The 20,453-nt window shown below is 35.9% G+C and overlaps 1 protein-coding gene across 2 annotated transcripts; it reads right to left on the bottom strand.

The window, feature by feature from the left end:
* Nucleotides 1–2,373: 2,373 nt before the first annotated feature.
* Nucleotides 2,374–19,614, bottom strand: DIO2 (iodothyronine deiodinase 2; the record flags this gene model as incomplete). 2 transcript variants are annotated; one of them, XM_081312665.1, is made up of 2 exons in its annotated part: nt 18,720–19,611; nt 2,374–2,994 (listed from the first exon to the last, which is right to left on the bottom strand). In XM_081312665.1, exons 1-2 carry the CDS (start codon nt 18,939–18,941, stop codon nt 2,374–2,376), a joined length of 843 nt encoding a protein of 280 aa, XP_081168791.1. In that variant the 5' UTR covers nt 18,942–19,611. The 2 variants fall into 2 exon arrangements, with proteins under 2 accessions (XP_081168791.1, XP_081168792.1); XM_081312666.1 differs by having other exon boundaries at nt 2,419–2,994; nt 18,720–19,614.
* Nucleotides 19,615–20,453: the final 839 nt, after the last annotated feature.

Here is a 20,453-nt window from a genome sequence, read left to right as displayed (position 1 = left end):
AGGGGAACATGATCTAAAATTTGTCTTGTATATTAGAAGAATTCTTGACCAACATCAAAACAATGGTTCCATAAGGAAGCAGTGAAAACTTAAAGGAATTTTAAGTCTTTGTGGAATTTAATTGCTTGTTAATGTATTCTTGCCCTTCCCTGAAAAGGACTTTTACCCTTTCTTTTCTTTCACAATTTTTATGTACTTTGAATAAAAATGGGCAAATGGATCCATTGTGCTAACAGGGCAACTCTACTCACTATATTTCTTTCAATGCATCTTTCAGGAAAATATTACCAAGCCTTGCTCTCAAAACCATTCCACTTTGTCTTCCTCCTTCAAATTTGAACCTCCCAACTGTTTCATTAAAACTCCTTCTGTTTTTATCACCCATTAAATGGGTGGGGTAGAGAGACAGGCAGATGAAGAGGGATAGTAGCCATGAGGCCAAAATTAATATTTAAGGGGAAATTATTTCTTTAAAAATGGAAGGTGAACAAAGGATTTGGCTTTCTGCTGCTCTGCAGTTCATCAGTCCTAAAGCTGAAATCTGTTTCACATTAAATTAATGTGGTTAAAAGCTAACCACAATAATGCAGGTTATTAGGTAGAAGGGCAAACAATGCATCAACAAGAATTGCATCGTCAATCACATTAATTTATGAATAAAATCTCGGTCCCAATAAAATAGAACATCATCCCCTTTTCATTATGTCTTCTTTCTCCTAACAGAAAGATACACCACTTGCACTATTTTTAAATGCAATAAATTATTTTTTTTAAAAAAAAGATATACTAACAGCTAATATTAACTGCACTGTTGTTGAATTTGTAAAAAAAAAGGCAAGTAAACCTGATAGTTTCCATCCATGCATCCAGAATTAACATAAAACAAGTTTGTTTCTATATTGGATATGATTCTGGACATTTTCCCATCAATGTTCCCAAAATATTGTGGATACACACAATATTTTTTTCTTACACAGAGATAACCTTGGAATACATTGCTCAGACATTACTTCAGTGCAGAAAGAATGCAAGGTAATATTCTCACAATTGTTCCTTATGTGATCCAATACAAAGTGCCAACCCATGCCACTTCCAAGATCACAGCCACTTTTTCACTTGTAATGATCCACCAGTTGAAAGCTTCATGTGGGATCAGAAAAGGGTGAAGATTTACAGATAGTATTGCACCCTCTGAAATCCTTGTGTTTTTACCCCGAATAATGTGATAATGAGAAATGAGATAGTCGTGAGATGTGCCTTAAAGGCTACTTTAAGAAAATACTTCAAGTGTTAATATTTTTCACCTGAAGAGCTTACTTTCAAAAATTAGTTTATTCTGGCAGAAAGCACAAGCTTTTTTTTTGGCAATAACTGATGTTTACTGAAGCATGCTTTTCACAAAACAGTTATAGGAATGGGATATGAGAAATCAATTGCAGACCTGATTGCATAACTGTCCTGGATATATCCAGGTTCAAACATAATAAGTCTAATACTGATCTTTCACAGCAAAATTCTGAGAACTGGGTTTGGGGCAGACAAAAGAAACTGTCAGTTGATTTAGACAAGTTTTTCAACAGAAATTATTTCTTTAATAGACACAAATGGTAGAAATCCATTCGAGCTAGATTGTCCGAATTGGCCCAAAACACAATAGTCTTCACTACTTCAAAATTATTAAGAAATTCAGTTTAGGTGGTATAAACTAAGATTCAGAGCAGCTCAAGTAATTTCTACAATGACTGTTGCTAGGAGATATTTGAGCTTAATCATGCAATGCAGAGTTAGGGTATAACCTGCTCTTACAGAATTCTTTGTCTTTGAAGCACCGAAAGAGAGAGAATCAAAGTAAAAGATTTCTAAATTGCAGGTATACTACATTGCAAAAACAAAAAACTATTATAGCAGAGTGAATACCAGTTCTTATTTTCTGCAGTTAATAAGGCAATTAGCTATTCAATTTACAGTAGATGTTGGAATCTGGAATATCTACCAAATGGTACCTCACTACAACAAACTAAAATAATTATTTCATGATCCTGGCAAGCTTTAGATTCTGAACATGCTATGATGGAATGTAACAGGACAATCTCTGAAGGACAAAGTGCTTTTTATCTCAGGGTGTGATATATCGTTCTTCATAAACTTTCTGGAAATAATGGTTTTGGGTGCTTCTACTATCTCATGGCATAAAAATCTCAGAAGTATTGTTCTATGGAAGGAAAAAAAAATCCCAGCTCCTTTTTTAGAGAGCTACTGAGAATTCAATGTTGTTTGTAACCACTTTGCGCATTTTACTAGGCCTGTTTTGTCCCCAAAGGCAGAAAAATCCCATTCAAAACAAAATCCAACTTGTTTTCTTTTTGCATTATTTTAAAAGGACAGTCCTCTTGACTTCATATCTGGTAAATTTGGATTTCATCTTTTCTTGAAGTTTTGTTCCAGCCAAAGTCGAACCTCTTGAAGATTGTAGAAAAAAGGGCCTTTTCCCCCCAGGTAAGCAATTTTTTGTCTTTGTACAATGCATACCCGCTCAAAGGAGACCCCATAAGCCACATTGGCATTATTGTCCATGCAATCAGCCACTATCTGGCACTGTGGTGGCAAAGAAAACTTCTTTAGAAGCTGGTGAGCAGCAGCACATCTGTCATCTTGGTTCCTATGTTTCTTGACTTCAAATGAAGATGAGATACCAGGAGCAGCCCAGCCATCTGATGGATGAGCCTCATCAATGTAGACTAACAGAAAGTCAGCCACACTAGAGAACTCTTCCACCAACTTGCCAAAGGCAGACAGCTGGTTTGTGAAAGGAGGTCAGGTAGCTGACCCAAAGTTGATTACAAGTGGGCGCTCAGATTTGGCAAAGTCTAAGAGATGGCATTCAGTACCGTACTTTCCCATGGAGCTTTTCCATCTGCAGTTGCTGCTGCTTTCAGCAGTGCCATTAGGTATGTGGATGACATTGGAATTGGGAGCCTCTCCACCCAATTTCACCTATTGATTAAAACAAAAATATAATCAATTATTATAATTTGCTGCCATTTCTCTTGCATTGTTCCCCTTACTAAACAAATAACTCTTAGCTCTTCCACCTCTGAGCCCATTCAGAAGTAAATTCTAGATACATTTCCTTTCTTCCATTAGTTATCTGACAACCATTCTACTCTACTCTGGCATAGATACTAATATCATTAGTAGATTAAGAATCAGTCTTTTTAAATAGCAAGTCTAATATTTCCAAGACATATAATTATTTCTTCACAATTTTTTTTAAAATACTCAACTATTTATAACACACACATACTGCATTCAGAAAGTATTCATACCCCACAATTTTGTTATGCTGCAGCTACAGTTGTTGAAATTAATTTTTTTCTCATTAATCTACACTCAGTACCTCATAACGACAAAGTGAAAACTAAATTTTATATATGTAACATGTGTGTATATACATACATACATATTGTACAATATTATCGATTTTTTACTGAAAACTGAAACTCATTTTCATAGTCCAGTGTCGATCAATGTTTGCTTGTAATCACATTATAGATGAATAGATATTTAACAAATGCTAGACATATTAGTTGGGAACATGAATGCACATGTATTTTTATACAGAGATAGTATCATCTTGTTGTTCCATTCTTTGAGGAAAATGATCCAAAACTACTTATTTGTGTGTGGCGAAATTATGTGAATTTATAAGATTAACAGTTCATTGGAATTTGTAGGATTAAGAGCTCATTGGAACAGGAAATTAGAGACAGGTGTTTCAATCAGTGAGATGATAATCAAGTATGAATGTGGGGCTTCTGGTTTGCGTGCGTGGCACTTCCGGACATGCACAGAAGATTTAACTGCAAACAACAACAAAATGGATGAATATATCCCACCACTTGATTATAAACTGATATTGGACATGACTTTGGCAATGACAGAGCAAATTAAAGCCAAATTGCAAGAAAAATCTGACAATTTAAAGCCACCAAATCAATTTTTGATTTTACAGAAGACCTTAAAGTCCAAACTTTAATGGCAACTACAAAACTTGCAACCCAAAAAGCAGCAGCACCTGAAGAAAACAACACCAAGAGTGAAGACACTAAATGCCTTCAAATACAATATATTGAGAATTCAATTAATCAAATGACAATTATAATACCAGCTACTACTTTCTACCTAACTCAGATAGAATTGGAAGAACAAAAAGATTTGACTGATTTAATGACAACTATATTATATCAACCATCAAAAACTGAATTATCAAAGCAAAAATACAATAGTTACAAAGGGGACATCTTCCTTGCAAAACTGACATTTGGATACGCTCCCTGGATTCAAATAAGGGGTATAGGAAGAAAGCAAGATACATTTGAGATTTTAAAGATGCCAAGAGGGAAGCATGATTGGCACAAAAGGAAGGCAAAAGTTAGATTTAAAAAAAACACACCTGAACTTGTTTCTCTTTTGGGATTCCTAAAGATAGACTATAAAAATATATCTTTTATGGATTAAGGGGAATCCCAAAAAACAAAATATAACTGATTTTACATTTAGCTTTTAGATCTGTAAAGGTAAACAAATGTAAGCTTTTAGAATATAACTCCGAACTATATCTTAGAACTTGGAATGACATATCAAAAGATAGCAGTTTAATAATTGATCCACGGTCAAGATGACTTGCAGAATATTCAGTGGTTACTTTTGAATCATAGTATAGAATCTAGAATTTTATATATAAAAGATAGTATTTTAATAATTGTTGAATGGTTAAGGCAAAAAACATATTTTAATATCTGGTGATTTGTTAAGATAAAAATTAGACTTTAATGGTAAAACATAAGAATGCTTTGTAATGAACAATGTAAGTTTTGTAGACAAAAGAATTATTCTTTATTGAAATAGGGAATTGTGGGTTACCCAAAAATTAAACTTTTTCCTATATACTATAGGCCACTCTAGAATATCCTATTGCAATTAGACAAAATTTAAAAACAGGATATTGATATGTATTATTGAAAATATATTTTGAGTTTTGTTAATTGACTAGGTTACAACTAGAAATGTACTAACTTGCCTATTTTGACTATGTAATAACTAAGGGAAGTAGAGAGGGCATCTCTGTTGATGTAACCTGAACTATTTACAACTGGTTATTTCTTCTTTTAACTACTCAACCACCATACTGTTTCACAAATACATGTTTATGTAAATATTAAAAGTTCAATAAAACTTGTCTCAAAAAAAGTATGAATGTGGGAGGTCCTACCATATGTAAAGGACAGAATCCTGAATAGTCACTATTGAATGCTGAATTTCATAATAAATGTATTATATTTATTTATTTATTAAATTTATGTATCAAAATATATGTCACAGTATTAAAAAATGAGGTTTCTGATTGTTGATGCTCACCAGGCTGGAAAGGGTCATAAAACATTTTGCACTATATCTTCCACCAGTCCATTTTTCAGGGAGATCAAGTACAAATCATTTCCCTCAACAAATACATTGTGATGGTATAGAGCAGGGGTAGGCAACCTCGGCTCTTTTATGACTCATGGACTTCAACTCCCAGAATTCCTGAGCCAGCTATGCTCATGGAGTTGAAGTCCATGAGTCATAAAAGAGCCGAGGTTGCCTACCCCTGGTATAGAGTGTTTCATGTCACAGTAGGTGTTAATGAGTAATTAAAAATAAAGAAGTATAATATTTTTGATTCATATGTTTAAATGGGTCCTCTTTAGTGTTAAGACTTGTATGGAGAACAGAACACATTTTAGGTCACATTAATGTAGAAATATTGAAAACTCACATATGATCCTGATAGAATCTCTCCTTAATCATTTTAATGGAATTTAGAAACAGACCGTGACATACTATTTTCATTTAGGACTGCTATCATGAATTCCCTTAGTTTTCTCAAGGCTAAACATTTTCATTTCTTTAATTCCCTCCCTAGGGTTGAGTTTCTAACTCCCCGGTTATTTCCTTTGCCTTTCTTTGGTTCCATTTTAATTTGTCTGTATCTTCTTAAAGTATAGTATTCAAAACTGGACTGCATAGGTGAGGTGAAGTGTGACTAATTCAAAATAAAATGGAATGATTATCATGATTAATGTATTGTACTATTGACACAGCCTCAAATGTATGCATGTATTTATCTATTTTGCAGACACCTTATATTGCTGACTCTCATTCAGGTTATGATCATCTACAAACTCAAGGTCTTTTGGACATGGACTGTTGCCAAGCATGTATCCTTGATCTTATTGCGATGCATTTATTTCATTTTCCTAAAAAAATTTTTAAAAAACCTTTCTTTCTTGGTTTATTTTTTAATCCATTTTTCTCAGTTCTATCAACATGTTTGAATGTCATATCTCTTCAAGGATTTGAATTATCTTATCCAATTAAGTGTCATAGCCAGATTTAATAAGCATTTTCTCCACCTTGTCATTCAATTCATTAATAAAACTAGTGGGAAGTATCTGGTCCAGGACTGCACTTTTTGGCATCTCATTTAAAACCTGCCTCTAATTAGATAAGGATATGACAAACATTTTAAAGTATCCTTTGCAAATGAACTGTGGATCCACTTAATAGATGTATCATTCAGCTCACACTTAACTTGCGTGCTAATTAGAACATTGCTGTAGTCTATCTCTAATTATCTATCATCTATCTATCTATCTATCTATCTATCTATCTATCTATCTATCTATCTATCTATCTCTCCCTCACTCTCTTTCTCTCTGTAGTATAAATATGCCATCCTAAAATGAGGATACTATTATACATATGAAGTTTGGTTCTGTACCCTGGTATAACGATTGATGTTTTAACATATCTTGTTTCTTTCATTGATTTTTATTGAGTTTTTTGCTCAAAATGGCATATACACCTTCCTTCTCCTATTTTCCTGCCACACCAATTTAGTGATTTCGGATAATCCTAAATCATCCTGTGAGTTTCTAGACCATGCTACATATATGTCCAGGATCAAGACAATATACCACTCCATGTAATCAATACCAGGATTATCCTATAGTTATTTCTTTCTTCATTTTTAATCCCACCTTTATTATTTTTATAAATAACTCAAGGCAGTGGACATATCTAATACTCCTTCCTCCTATTTTCCAAACAACAACAACATTGTGAGGTGAGTTGGCTGAGAGAGAGACTAACTCGCCCAAAGTCACCCAACCAGCTTTCATGCCTCAGGCAGGAGTAGAACTCACAGTCTTCCTTTTTTCTAGCCTGGTGCCTTAATCACTAGAACAAACTGGCACTCCATTTGTATTACATATAAAACTAGTTCTGTCAGTTGTGGCTTCCTGTTTGCTTTTCCAAATTATAAAAAGTAAGATTGATATGATAATACTTCCATTCTGAAGGTTTCACTAAGCAATATTTAATGCCATTCTTTAACATTTGGGAACTTAAAATCAGGAAGGAGGAGGAGGAGGAGGAGGAGGAGGAGGAGGAGGAGGAGGAGGAGGAGGGAGAAGAAGAAGAAGAAGAAGAAGAAGAAGAAGAAGAAGAAGAAGAAGAAGAAGAAGAAGAAGAAGAAGAAGAAGAAGAAGAAGAAGAAGAAGAAGAAGAGGAAGAGGAGGAGGAGGAGGAGGAGGAGAAGGAGAAGGAGGAGAAGGAGAAGGAGAAGAAGAAGAAGAAGAAGAAGAAGAAGAAGAAGAAGAAGAAGAAGAAGAAGAAGAAGAAGAAGAAGAAGAGGAAGAGGAAGAGGAAGAAGATGAAGAGAAGAAGAAGAAGAAGAAGAAGAAGAAGAAGAAGAAGAAGAAGAAGAAGAAGAAGAAGAAGAAGAAGAAGAAGAAGAAGAAGAAGAAGAAGAAGAAGAAGAAGAGGAGGAGGAGGAGGAGGAGGAGGAGGAGGAGAAGGAGAAGAAGAAGAAGAAGAAGAAGAAGAAGAAGAGGAAGAAGAGGAAGAGGAGGAGGAGGAGGAGGAGGAGGAGGAGGAGGAGAAGAAGAAGGAGAAGGAGAAGAAGAAGAAGAAGAAGAAGAAGAAGAAGAAGAAGAAGAAGAAGAAGAAGAAGAAGAAGAAGAAGAAGAAGACCACCCTGTATCCAGGATCTTTGCTATCATTGTTCTTTCACTTATCAAACTTTCTTGGTGCCAAGACATTGGTTTAATTATGTTCTAACAAAGGAATATTTAACAACTGCCTTCCAATCAAGGGATCACAACTGACTTGGCAAATAAATAATACCAGTTTCACGTCATCACATATCTGGAAAGCAACCAAGATATCCCCTAGGATGGATAGCATCACTGAGTTTCCCACATCAGCAAAAGAAATATTGTGGCCACAGGTTATCATATTATTATTATTGTTGTTTTGCTGTTAGAAGTCCTTGTGTTTTCTTGGAAAAATTATCCTTAATGAGACAGGCTTGCCAAGCAAACATTCACAAGGCCTCTTCTGCTCTTGCAACAGAGTAATTAGGTCGGTGCCTTGTTCTGTGCTAGCATTAGCCACTCCAAAAAGCCAATCCTGACTAGTAGTTAATGCTTAGACAAAACTGGCTGCATCTCCTGCTAATTGGTCTTGATGAAGCTGTAACATTCCCAAAGGTCATCTTTATTCTAGCAAGTTGAGAGATGGGATTGACATCCATTTCAAGGGACTGTTTGGTTTCTTTGTTGTTGTCATTCATTACTGAAGTGGAATTAGCTCTTGGAAAAATACCTACAACGCGTCACAGTGAAATGTCATCCAAAATAAATAATTTTTTTTTAAAAAAATTCTCTGCCAAACATCTTTTGAAATTACAGACAAAGGCAGCAAGAGAGCAGTTATGAGAAGCAAACCCAGGAAATTTCACTCACACGCAATATTTCTGGCTCGAGCTTTCCTTTCCTATAACCATGGACTTTTTTTTTCTAACAAGCTAGTTACATAGTCTATCATGGAGGCTCTATCAAAAAGGGGACTGAGTTTCTCTCTCACATAGAACTCCTCTATAGGGAAGATAGCAAGTTGTTCTTCCACCACTAGCTCTATTGAACTGAAAGTAGCAGTTCAAGTTATCCATGCTTTCTTTGACTTCTCTTCTTCACTCCACTGAAGATTGTCCAGTGAAAAGGATGAATGTAGAGTTGAATGCTACAAGGTGAGCTGTTGCTTACATAGTTTTAAAATGTACTGGGACACATATAGCTTATACTGACAGCTTCTGTTAAATTCCTCATTTTTTTTACATACATCTAAATACCATCAGATCTAGTGGCAGTGAATTCCATAGGCCAATTACACAACTCATGAAGTCACACTATCATTTATTTGTCTCAGGACTAACCTAATTCAGAACAAAACAGAGTGAATCTTACCTATATGAGCAACAGATAGTTTGGCTACCAAGAATGGGAACTTTTGCCCTAGATCATTGCCATTACCCTACTAGATGAAAGTTGCTTTGTAAATACAGTTCAATATGCAGTTTTATTTAACACTCTAAGTCTAAGAAATCTCTCTTTAAACTTATATTCTGTAACAAGACCATGATTGGCTTGCTTATGCAGGCAAAGTGAAAAATGAGGTGTCAGAGGCAGGGACACAAGAGTCTGATTCATAAATCACTGACTGGAATTAGAATTTGCCACTGTAGCATTCATGAACAAAATATTCTAACCTTTACACAATTTTCATCCCTCTTCAAGGAACAACTTTAAGTCTTTTCAAATTCTTCATAGGGGTTAGACTGTCAAGCTGTGTCAGTTCCTTGCAGAAAAGAGATGTTGCCAAATAATCAATGGGCTCAGGCACCAGTCACTTAAATCCAGACATAATATATTAGGGTTATATTCAGAATTCCTTTGAGCAGTCAGAAATATTTGAAGATTTACACTTTTATTTCATTCCATTCACAGACATCCAAGTTCTTAGCAGCCTGTCATTTCTCAATGATTCATCCAAATTTTCACAGCCACTGGCATGAGAACAGTTCATAGCTACTATTGTGTTGTTTTTTCCTATGACAGGACCCACAATTTTGCTGTGCTCTTCAGTGGCCCTATTCATTATATACAGTTCCTGGAAAGCCACACCTCTAAAGAGCTAGATGCTGGAAGCTATGAGTGGAAATATACTTTTTTCCGAAATGGCATCTCCTTGCCCTTACCAGAGGCTAGAATCACCACATCTCTCTCCCACACTACTGACACCACCCAGTGGCTCAAATGATTCCTTATGGTAACCACATAGTGGTCCTGAATGCTAAAGCTTCTTATGTTTCATCTGGAAGAGCAAGCGGTTTTATGAAGACTTCAGAACTTTCTTGATTCAAATCAAAGATGGAAATTTTTGATGACCAGGGGCTACACCTAACATTTTTATAGAGAATGAGGGCTAAAGTGTAGAGTTGTAATGAAGTTTGGAAATGCAGTTTAAGAACATTTAAATAAAATTAAGCCTATCTCAAACTCTTTACAGCAGTTTCTGATTTCTTCTTCCTTCCAAATGATGGGAAAACTTTCTACTGTTTTTGGTAACTGATTGAAAATTGCATGGAGGATTTCCAAAGGTTAGGAAGCATTGGGGGTTTGGGTTTCTGATTTCTGGCTTAGACATAACTGTCATTTATTCATAGTTCAAATAATAATAATTTCAGCCAAAAATGAGGTTGTCATTTTTCCTATCATTTTCAAGATAGGAATTATATTATTTTGTCAAAAACAGTATCAAAGAAACTCAAGCAAGTTGTAAATTATTTGAAATGACATAAACTGATCCTATTCTACATCAAAGCAATATGAGAAACAATCTGAGGTCTTGTTTTTCAGAAATAGTTTGTGAATATGTATGCCTGAATATTCTGCTAAGATTAATTCTCTTGCAATATACATTGTACATGGCTCTGAATGTCATCTCTAGAGAAGTTAGCCACTGTTACCAACTAAGCATACAATACAAAGAATCTCATCCACTATTCCTTACAATATTTCCTCTATACATATTGCTTCTACAATGATGCTATATTTCATCATATTTCATATTAGTGAGATTTAGTGAGATGTCATTTAGGAAACTATTGCAGAGACATCCTCTCCAAGAAACAAAACATGAATAGCCGTTAAGCAAGAATTATTTTTCAGACTTGTACATGCTGACAACTTTCCAAAAGCACAAACTTACATAGAACCCCATGTCAATACATGCTTATGATCATATATCAATCTAAGGCACTAAAATGCTTTACATTTCATTTACAAACATAGAAAGTGTTGCATAGGAGAGAAGTTCTACAAGGTTATTATTGTCAGCTGAAATTATCTTTCCCCCAATGTTGGGATAATTTACTGACTTTCTTTACAGTTCCTTAAATACTTCTAAGTCTTTTCTGAAAGCAGCAATTATGCATTGTTCAACTGAGAGAGGTGAGGGGACTGCTAATAAGTTTGGAAAACCATGGCTTGCTCCCTGCCCACTTCCAACTAATTTTTTTACATATACCACCACCTGGAACAAAAGTTGTCCTTTAACAATTTGCTGGTGATGTTCCAACCCAGAGCAATTGCTCTTGGCTGCCGGATTTTTCTGCTGCTCTGGCTCTGAGAGAGTAAGCAACTTGAATTGCTACTCCAGTTGACACCTAAGAAAAGATCTGAGAGAAACAGAGTTTAGAGTAGAATAGAACTATTGTTTCAAGGAGTTAATCTTTCTGCTACACATGCCTGATGAGCAAGTGTATTATTGTCTTCTGGGCCTTCAGACATTTTTCTTACAAGAATGTCCTAATCTGAAATACAGGGTACACCCATACCATTGAATCCTGGAAGTCTTACAAACCATGAGAGAAAAAAGTACACCCTTTTAAGTAAATTTGTGCTGCAACATTTCACTAGCTTAATGCCCTTTAGGTTAAATTTCAGTAAAAGGCTTCTTTGTACCTTGAGCATACAAAATGATTCAATTCCTGATCTATAAAGATGAGACTGGGGTCAACTTGATCTTGTGTTAATGAGATCCTCAAGTAGCATTTCTGACTCTGATCTCAGGAATGGTTTGAGGTAGCCACAATCATTATAGAGTTTTCAGTAAACCGTGAAAAGATGTAAGAAGAGTGATAGAAATCTCTAATCATATATAAACAAAGACATGCACTCTGTATATACTGCACTTTCTCTTCACCCAGCTGTATCAAGTTTTCTGAACTCCTGGCTCTGGTTCTTAAGAATAAAACTATAATTTAAGCTACCATTTTTTACTTCAGAAATCCTCAGAAACTGATTTTCACTGATTCACAAATATCTTCGACATAGCCATTTGAGAGCTAGTCTGGTATAGTCATTAGTGTGTTGAAGTTGTAACAGAGAGATACATTCAAGTCCATGGAAGTTCACCTGGTGAATTTGGGTCAGTCATATTTTCCCAGCCCTACTTTTTGTTGTGGGGGGTGGGGGAGGTGGAGATAGCTTTATGTATAGCTCCTTAAAGATAACATATAAATTTAACAAATAAATACCATAATTTCTAGTTAAATTAATCAATGCTCTCTCTAAGTGATTAATACGAAACCATAAAAAATGGCATCTAGCTAGTGACCACTTTCAATTAACCCATCATTTGATTTCACAACAAATTAATAAATATAGTGGAAGTATAAAACTGAGCTTTTTCTCTTTAAAAACCTTAATATGTGATATGGTGCCATGGCATCTTAACCTCAAAGGGAGTAGGGAATTTGAAACTCTGGATGATAAGAGAGTTCCTGCTAATGGGGATATTGTCCTTCCCCAAGTTTATGGGTTTCTGCTACAATGATTTACTATTATTCCTTGTTTATTTTAGTCCTCTGCAGTATCACTGAACTAGAAATAAAGTGGCTACATTGCCACTTAATATATATTGCCATAGGACCATAGTAGTGATCCCAAATCCAATAAAAATTGAGGTGTAGATGCTTCACATGCAGAAAATCATGGGTTTGATTTCTGTTACTGTACTTCTATTTTCAACTACAAAGTCAGCTTTTGAGGTCATGCTGACTTTATAGAATAGCCAGCATCGTATTTTCCTACTTGTATGACTCTGAAGCACTTGTTTCTCAGAAATAAAAAAGGCAGAGAGCTTTGGCTTCTCTTCTCTTTTGTGGATTTCCCAGAGATCTGGGACCGAATAGGGTGCTGGAATAGATAGGCCTTTGGTCTGATCCCCCAAAAATAAATAAAAGTCATATTTTTTTTCATATTTATTCTATTCCAGTTTAAGCCTGAGTGAATCTTTCTTTGCAAAGGAGCAGAAAAAAATATATTAGGGATTTCAGGAAAATTCATACAGACCTGAAGATCAAAGAAAGGAAAATTCATTATACTGTATACTGCAAGAACCTTTGGATTCCTTGCATTTCCTTTTCTAGCTGCTAAGGATCACATTCTTTCCATCTCCTATCCATAAAATAAAAATTCAATCTAGACTTTTATTTTTGAACCTCCCACTGAATCTTAGCATGAGACATCTGCTTTGCAAGTGTTGTAAAACTGGACATTTATATGTGCCACACTATTTATGCAGTCACAGAAAGATAGCATCCCTGCCTAATGTTATTGCTATCTTTATTCCTGGAATTTATAAAATGAGATTCCAGGCAAGGCTGAAGCACAAGCTTATGAACAGGGTGACATTACCTCATCTACAGCTCCCACAAAAGACAAGCAATGACTTGAATATTGTTTGTATAATTTCTACACATATATGTTACATACAGATCAAACATGGTGGCATTAATTCTGTATTGGATGACTTATAGAAATGATGACAAGTGTGGATATTTTGTACATATACAATAGCTGTGGAGAAGCATTATGTTTTCATAATATATGATATAATACAGCTTCCTTTTCCATTCTAATAGCACCCTTCAATAGTTTAGTACCTTAGTACCTAAAGTATATGAAGTGCCCTCAGAAACAAGCGCTTTCTTTGACCTTGTCTTCTAAAATGTGTAGTGACCTAGCGTTATAAACCCTATAAACTCTATTAACCCTAATTATCAAATTAATCTTGTTATTAAAAAAACCCCTCTCTATTCAATATAGGGTGTGCTTGGCTACTAGGGCTGCTTTTCAAATTATAAGGAGGGAACAGTACAAAACAAAACCCCACTGACCTGGCAGGTGTTCAAATTGGAAAGCAAAGTTCAACAAAGTTCAATGTGGAAAATACTTACTAAAGTTGGGTACCTGAAAGGGAAAAAATGAGCAAATAGAAGGGAATCATCAATAACTCTATCTAATAAAACAGAATCAGTAACTAGCGGTTTCAACAACAAATTGTTCCATATTGTATTGGCCAATAGGCTTATTTTACTTTGAATTTTAAATTCAACATGGCTCTTAACATAGTTTGTCCACTATGCCTGCTTTCTAGCAACACAACTAAGTTCCACATTTCTGCTCCTTGCAGAGATAGCCTGCTAAAGAGAAAGGAAGAGACAAGTGCTCAACTCAGAACAGGTGTTAGTACAATGTTAATTACCGATCTCTCAATATAGTCTGAACATCCACTCAGTTGCTTTTAGTTATTTTACTGCACTATTCTAAATCATATTCATATGTAGTCTAGGATGCTCCAGTGCAAAATGAGATGTGTAAAGTATTTATTTATTTTAAAGCTTTTAGCCTTTCTTTCTTGGCACCCTGCTCTCACAAGGAAGTTAACAAGGTGATATAAACAAATGAATAAAATATAACAGTAGCTAAGCATTTTGTTATTAAGTATAAAATGCAGAACAGAAAAATCATTTATTTAAAGACTGCAGTGATAGGAAAAGACTTCCCAAAGTATAGGGCCACCATAGAGGAAGCCTTGTCTTGGATGTCTATCACCTAAAGCAGGGGTGTCAAACTCAATTTCATTGAGGGCCGCATCAGCATTGCGGTTGCCCTCAGGGGGCCGGGTGGGTATGGCCAGGGTGGGCGTGGCCTACTGGGTGGGCATGGCTAGAGTGCATATGGCCTACTGGATGGGCGTGGCCAGCTCTACATTGTTCGCATCAAGGGTGCCTATGGGGGCCTGGGCAGGAGTGGGACAGATCTGAGGGTCTCTGGTAGGAGGAGGGTCTCTGGGCCAGGGCCAAGGCAATGGGGGCCGTTCCCTCACTGTTTCCAGGATGGCTTCGGGGGCCACATGAAACTACTTCGCGGGCCGGATCTGGCCCCTGGGCCTTGTGTTTGACATGTCTGACCTAAAGGGATTTTGTGATGGATCAGAGTATAATAATTGATACTGATTTTAATGCTGCTAGATGATGAAATAAATATAGTCTGTCTTTCAATTTACATGGTCTGAAATATTTTTTTAAAGAAAACCAGCATTTTGCAAAAGACCTGGAGGCAAACAGGTCTCCAATATAACCAGTGTTGAATAGATGTTGAAATCTGTAACTAGCAACCGCATTCTTCCTGCCAATTGTAGTTGTAAACTAACATTAAGAACAGTTCATTATGTATCATATTACAGTAACCTTACGTAGACATTACAAATACACGTGTCACTATAGTTAAATCAGCTTTCTACAGATAGGATATCAATTGTCAAGTTACTTTAGTCTAATAGAAAATTTTCGCCATTTCCATTTCAGATCTAAGAGTATTTCAAGTTTGGGTACCTGGCCTTTTAATAAGGAAATGATCCTATTTGGTTCACCAAATAACCAATTCATAGTATTTTTGCCTTAGATTGTTGCATATTTTATTAGACTGGAGCAGGACAAGCAACCCGGCTGCAAGAAACTTATCAAATGCAAAAAAATTTCAGAGCCAGAGGAAACATCATTGGCTTCTTCCACTGGCCAGCTAATTGGCATGATCTATTGACTACCTGAAAACAGATCCTTGGTTTTCTGCTGCCATTAGTGGTGGAAACAAAGCATTTTTTCTGACAGGCAACTGAATAGCCTGACTGTGGTGACTGTGGAATAGGTTATCTGGGCTTTGCTCAAACATATTAGTGGTGCAGTTGAGTAAAAAATGGAAAACACTTTATGAAAATGAGACTCAAGCAGATGAGTACATCATCCTTTTATTTTCCCCTTATTGATCTAGGCTATAGGGAAAATACAGCCATCCCACTGTAAGATGTATGTTCTTTTTATACCAACATCCCTGGGAGTTATTAAATTGAACTTTGCTCATCTTGTCTAGTGTAGACCATAAGCATCTTGCAGAATAGTAAGACCTTCAAAGAAATCTCAGCTCCAGTACTTCTATGATATTCTTTATGTCTGCTGCAGAAATAGCTATCCTTTGTGTGTGTGTGAGAGAGAGGGGGAAAAAAATAAAATAGAAGAAATTGAATGGGGGTCACAGATTGATTTAGAATATGCAGGCTTTCAAGAAAATAATTTTAATATGTTCATCTACGCATCAAAGTTGGGTACTAATCAAAATATTGTTTGTGTAATTGTTTTTTGGTAGAATGCCTGAAAATTTCAGATGCAAAAAGTGCTTCAAAGAAAGCATTGACCAACAGGTGTTTGTTAATATATTACAGAGTAGGAGCAGGAAGCACTGAAGAAATAAACAGAAGAGTTTTAATAACATAATGGCAAAGATGTGAAATATTTGCTTGCTTGCTTGTCTACTGGAGCTATTAGAATTCAAGAAACCTAGGCTGCATTTCTTGCAAACTGCATTGGAGGAAGGGATTCAGGATCACAAAATATATTTTGCAGGTTTTGTATTAAAGCCAGTATAATATATTACATATCTCAATTCTCCTCAGAAGTATGATGAGCACCTGATGCTCAAGTGCACAGTTCAAATCAGTCAGAATTTATACTACTTCAGAAAGTGTTGGGGTATGTACCTCTTCAAACAAGACAAATACTGTCTTTCTGAGGGTGTTTTTTTACTACTCCAAGCAAAATTTTAATATTGGTCAAGATATTAAAACATCTCCAAATATATCCATATATTTGTAATTTTAAATACTCATAAAATCTGATTCTCAGGGACATTTTTAACACCAATACTTTCTGTCTGTTGGGAAAAAAATAATCAGCCCAGTGAATCCACCAAATATTAATGTCTCAAGCCTTTTTTTTCCTCAGAAAGCTATGCCAAGCAACTAGCTGAAATCTCGACACAATGTCCACTATTGTATATAGTAGTATATAGGTCTGCCTATATGCTATTGCCTTGTAGAATGTCTACACTACAGTTTTTCCTTCTGTATAAATTCTGCAATGAAAGAGTTTCAATATGTATATTCCAAAACTTCAAGATACCAATAACGTTCTAGCAAAATATATTTCCTACCACTGGATTACCCAGAAGCGGAAAAGTATTAAGTATAGTTTTAAATGTTTTGTGTATCTTTATTGAAAATTGTGAGAGTTATTTTATTCAAGAATAATTCTACCTATTAAGGAGAAACATATGAAGAGAGTTATCCCGGGGTACCTAAGACTCCAATTTACTTTTGATGATACTACCATGGGAGCTCTCCATGGTGCAAGAGGTCCCTCACAAGTATAAGTATACCACAGAAAAAGGCTAAAATGGGAAAATCTGCTGAATAGCTTTTTTTTTCTTTTGGCAAAAATAGAAAGCACCTTGGATACCAACAAAAAACAAGTGTCTCCCTATCTAAGGTAATGAAAAGGTTAGATTTATCTGTTTCAAGTAACACAACAAAGGCTTATTTGAATTTTGTATGCAAATTCCATATGGAATGTTCATGCTAGCTGGAAGATGGCTATGATTATTCTTTCGGATTTTTTCTTTTTCACAAAGTCAATTTCTAGAAATTTAAGTTTTCTGCTTTGTCAGCAACTGGGGAAATACAAGCAGTAAAATGATGCCAATATGACACATTCCTCCCCCCCAGTGATGTTTTTAGGCGGGAATCAGCGAATCAGTTTATTAACCAGCAGTATTGAAAACCCTTGCACACAGTTTTCTGAATTTTTTTTATGCTCCTCTTGCAAAATGCAAGGACAGCCTGCACTTCCTTGCAATGGATATATGTATTAGTTCCATAACTGACAATTATCTTCCCTACCTCACTGTTTCCATCTGTAAAATGGAAATTGGGCCAGAAAAATAGTGTCTGGCTACTTCCATTTTGCGGATGGAAATAGTGAGGTGAAGAAGTTTGATTTCCTATTAATTCTACCTACCATTTTAAATAGTAACAATGAATATATTCTATTTTAATAGCTGGCAGTATGAGAAATTGGGATTATTTGTTTGTCTATTAAGTCTAAAGTTCTACATATCTTTGGACTCACCATTATATTCACAAAGGAAAGACATGAGAATTTGCCACTCTCTCTCTGTGTGTGTGTGTGTGTGTTTATATGCACTAGAAAAGATGTGTTTGGAGGGCACAAAGAAAAATCACCAATAAAGGCAATAGTGCAGACAGTTCAATCTCTGCTTAGACCTTAATATAGTGCTATTAACTGGTCAGGAAGTGGGCACTATAGAAAAGTTTTTAAAAACAGAATAGTTAGACCCAAGCAATTAAATTAGAATGTGAATGTAATATCTCTTAATAAAAAAAACACTGAAACAAATGCGCCCAAAATTAGATCGTAACTTAGTATATTCTGCACTAAATGGCTAGGCTAGTAATATTTACGGTTCATCTAGTCAACATTATATCAATTTCACACACATGCTGTCTTAATACCTCTTACTCTTTGCTCTTCAGATGTTTGGTCTTCTTCAGCCCATGCCTGTCCACAAACCTACCTGCTTGTAGGCATCTAGAAGAAAGCTATTCCAGACGCAGCGCAAGCCCTCTGATGTGAGCATCCTTCGCCATTCACCACGTGCAGCCTTGGAGCAACTCAGAAGAAGCACCATGTGCTTCAAGAGGACCACCGAGTCATAGAGGGCGAGGAAAAGGCAGTTGGAGAAAAAAACCGGCAGGATCTGAAGTGTGATCAACAGGTCAATGCTTAACAGACCCATCTTGCTTGCCCTTCTTCTTCTTCAAAGGGTTCCTCTGACTTCCCTCTTCATACCCTGTGCGCCCTCATGAAAAACAACAATAAAAATAATAAAATATAAAGGGCTTTTTAAAAATTCATAGTGCTCCGTTAGCTCTCTTTCAAAGTTGGCTCAGTTCTCACTTCAGTAGAGCCGCTTAAAAGAAAAAAAAGAAAAAGAAAAGGGAAGCACCACGCCAACATGAACGTTTTTTCCACCCTGAGCTGCTTTTAATTTTTCAGAAACTCTAACTCAAACTACTGTTGTTTTTACTTAGCCAGAAGCCCTTTGCAGTCCTCTAAATACAAAGAGAGAGAGAGAGAGAGACAGCCGGGCTGCCAATTGCCTATAATTTTAAAATTGAAACGGAATAGGCTAACTTTCCTCTAATTTTCCTCCTATTTCAGTAGTATTCTCACTCTTTTATTACCGGAGCTATCAGGTGAAATAATGTTTTTTTTTTCTGTCAAGGGAGGGCTCTGGAGGAAAGTCTTTGCACACAAACTTTCTGCTTTTCCCTTGCTGGCTGGGCTGGCTCTGCTCAGCCTCTCTCCCTGCCACTCTTCCGTCTCTCTCTGCCTCTCACTATCTGCCTGTGGTACAAAGTGCTTTTTCCCTCTGGAGTCCTTGCTTGGTTCCCTCAAGCCTTTTATACATTCCCTGGCTAATTGCTGCAATAGAGAAATGAAACCCTAATCTTAGTAAAGATCTTGACGTCAATGTAAAAGAGGGCTTTACTTTGGCCAGGACTACAGTGAATAGAAAAGTAAAATTCTCAAAACTTTCTCTCCCTCCCTCCCTCCCTCCCTCCCTCCCTCTCTCTCTCTCTCTCTCTCTCTTAGAACAAGAAGGGAGGGGGAGGGAAGAATGTTGCTTTGTTGTTCCCAACCCCCCCCCACAAACTAGATATTTCAGATGCACATTTTTCAGTCTTTTACACATGCTTTCAAACTTTGGGAAAGCATGTTCAAAAAACAGAGAGTGACACAGAAAAAGGGTATTACTATTATCTAGAATTTTTCTCTCCCTTTCTCTCTTATGGCTTTCCCCCATTATTATTTTTGGTGCATTTCCCTCCCACAACTATCAACTACATCAGTGAGAGTTGTTTTAAATATCTTTTGTTGTCTTCTTGGTATTTAAAGAAGCACAAGAAACACCCAGTCTGACTTCATCTGTTGAAGTAAGAGAATAAAAGAACAGGAAAGAGAAGAGGACATTTAAACGGAGCATTGACTTATAGTTTATTTCAAAGGCAGCCTTGTCATTCCTTCTAAATTAAATGCTTCAAAAATGCTATTTTATAATCTTTTAATTGATCTTCAGTTATTTCCACCATGGCTAGCTATTTATTTATTTATTTATTTATTTATTTATTTATTTATTTATTTATTTATTTATTTATTTATTTATTTATTTAAAACAAAACTTACAGAGCTAGAGTCTCTGGAAAGCTGACCTGTGGATCTCAGATTGTTTTGGACTTCTCTTGCA

This window comes from Vipera berus, assembly GCF_964194415.1.
Source record: "Vipera berus genome assembly, chromosome: 1".
Lineage (NCBI taxonomy): Eukaryota > Metazoa > Chordata > Lepidosauria > Squamata > Viperidae > Vipera > Vipera berus.
This window is presented reverse-complemented; position numbering and strand designations above follow the sequence as displayed.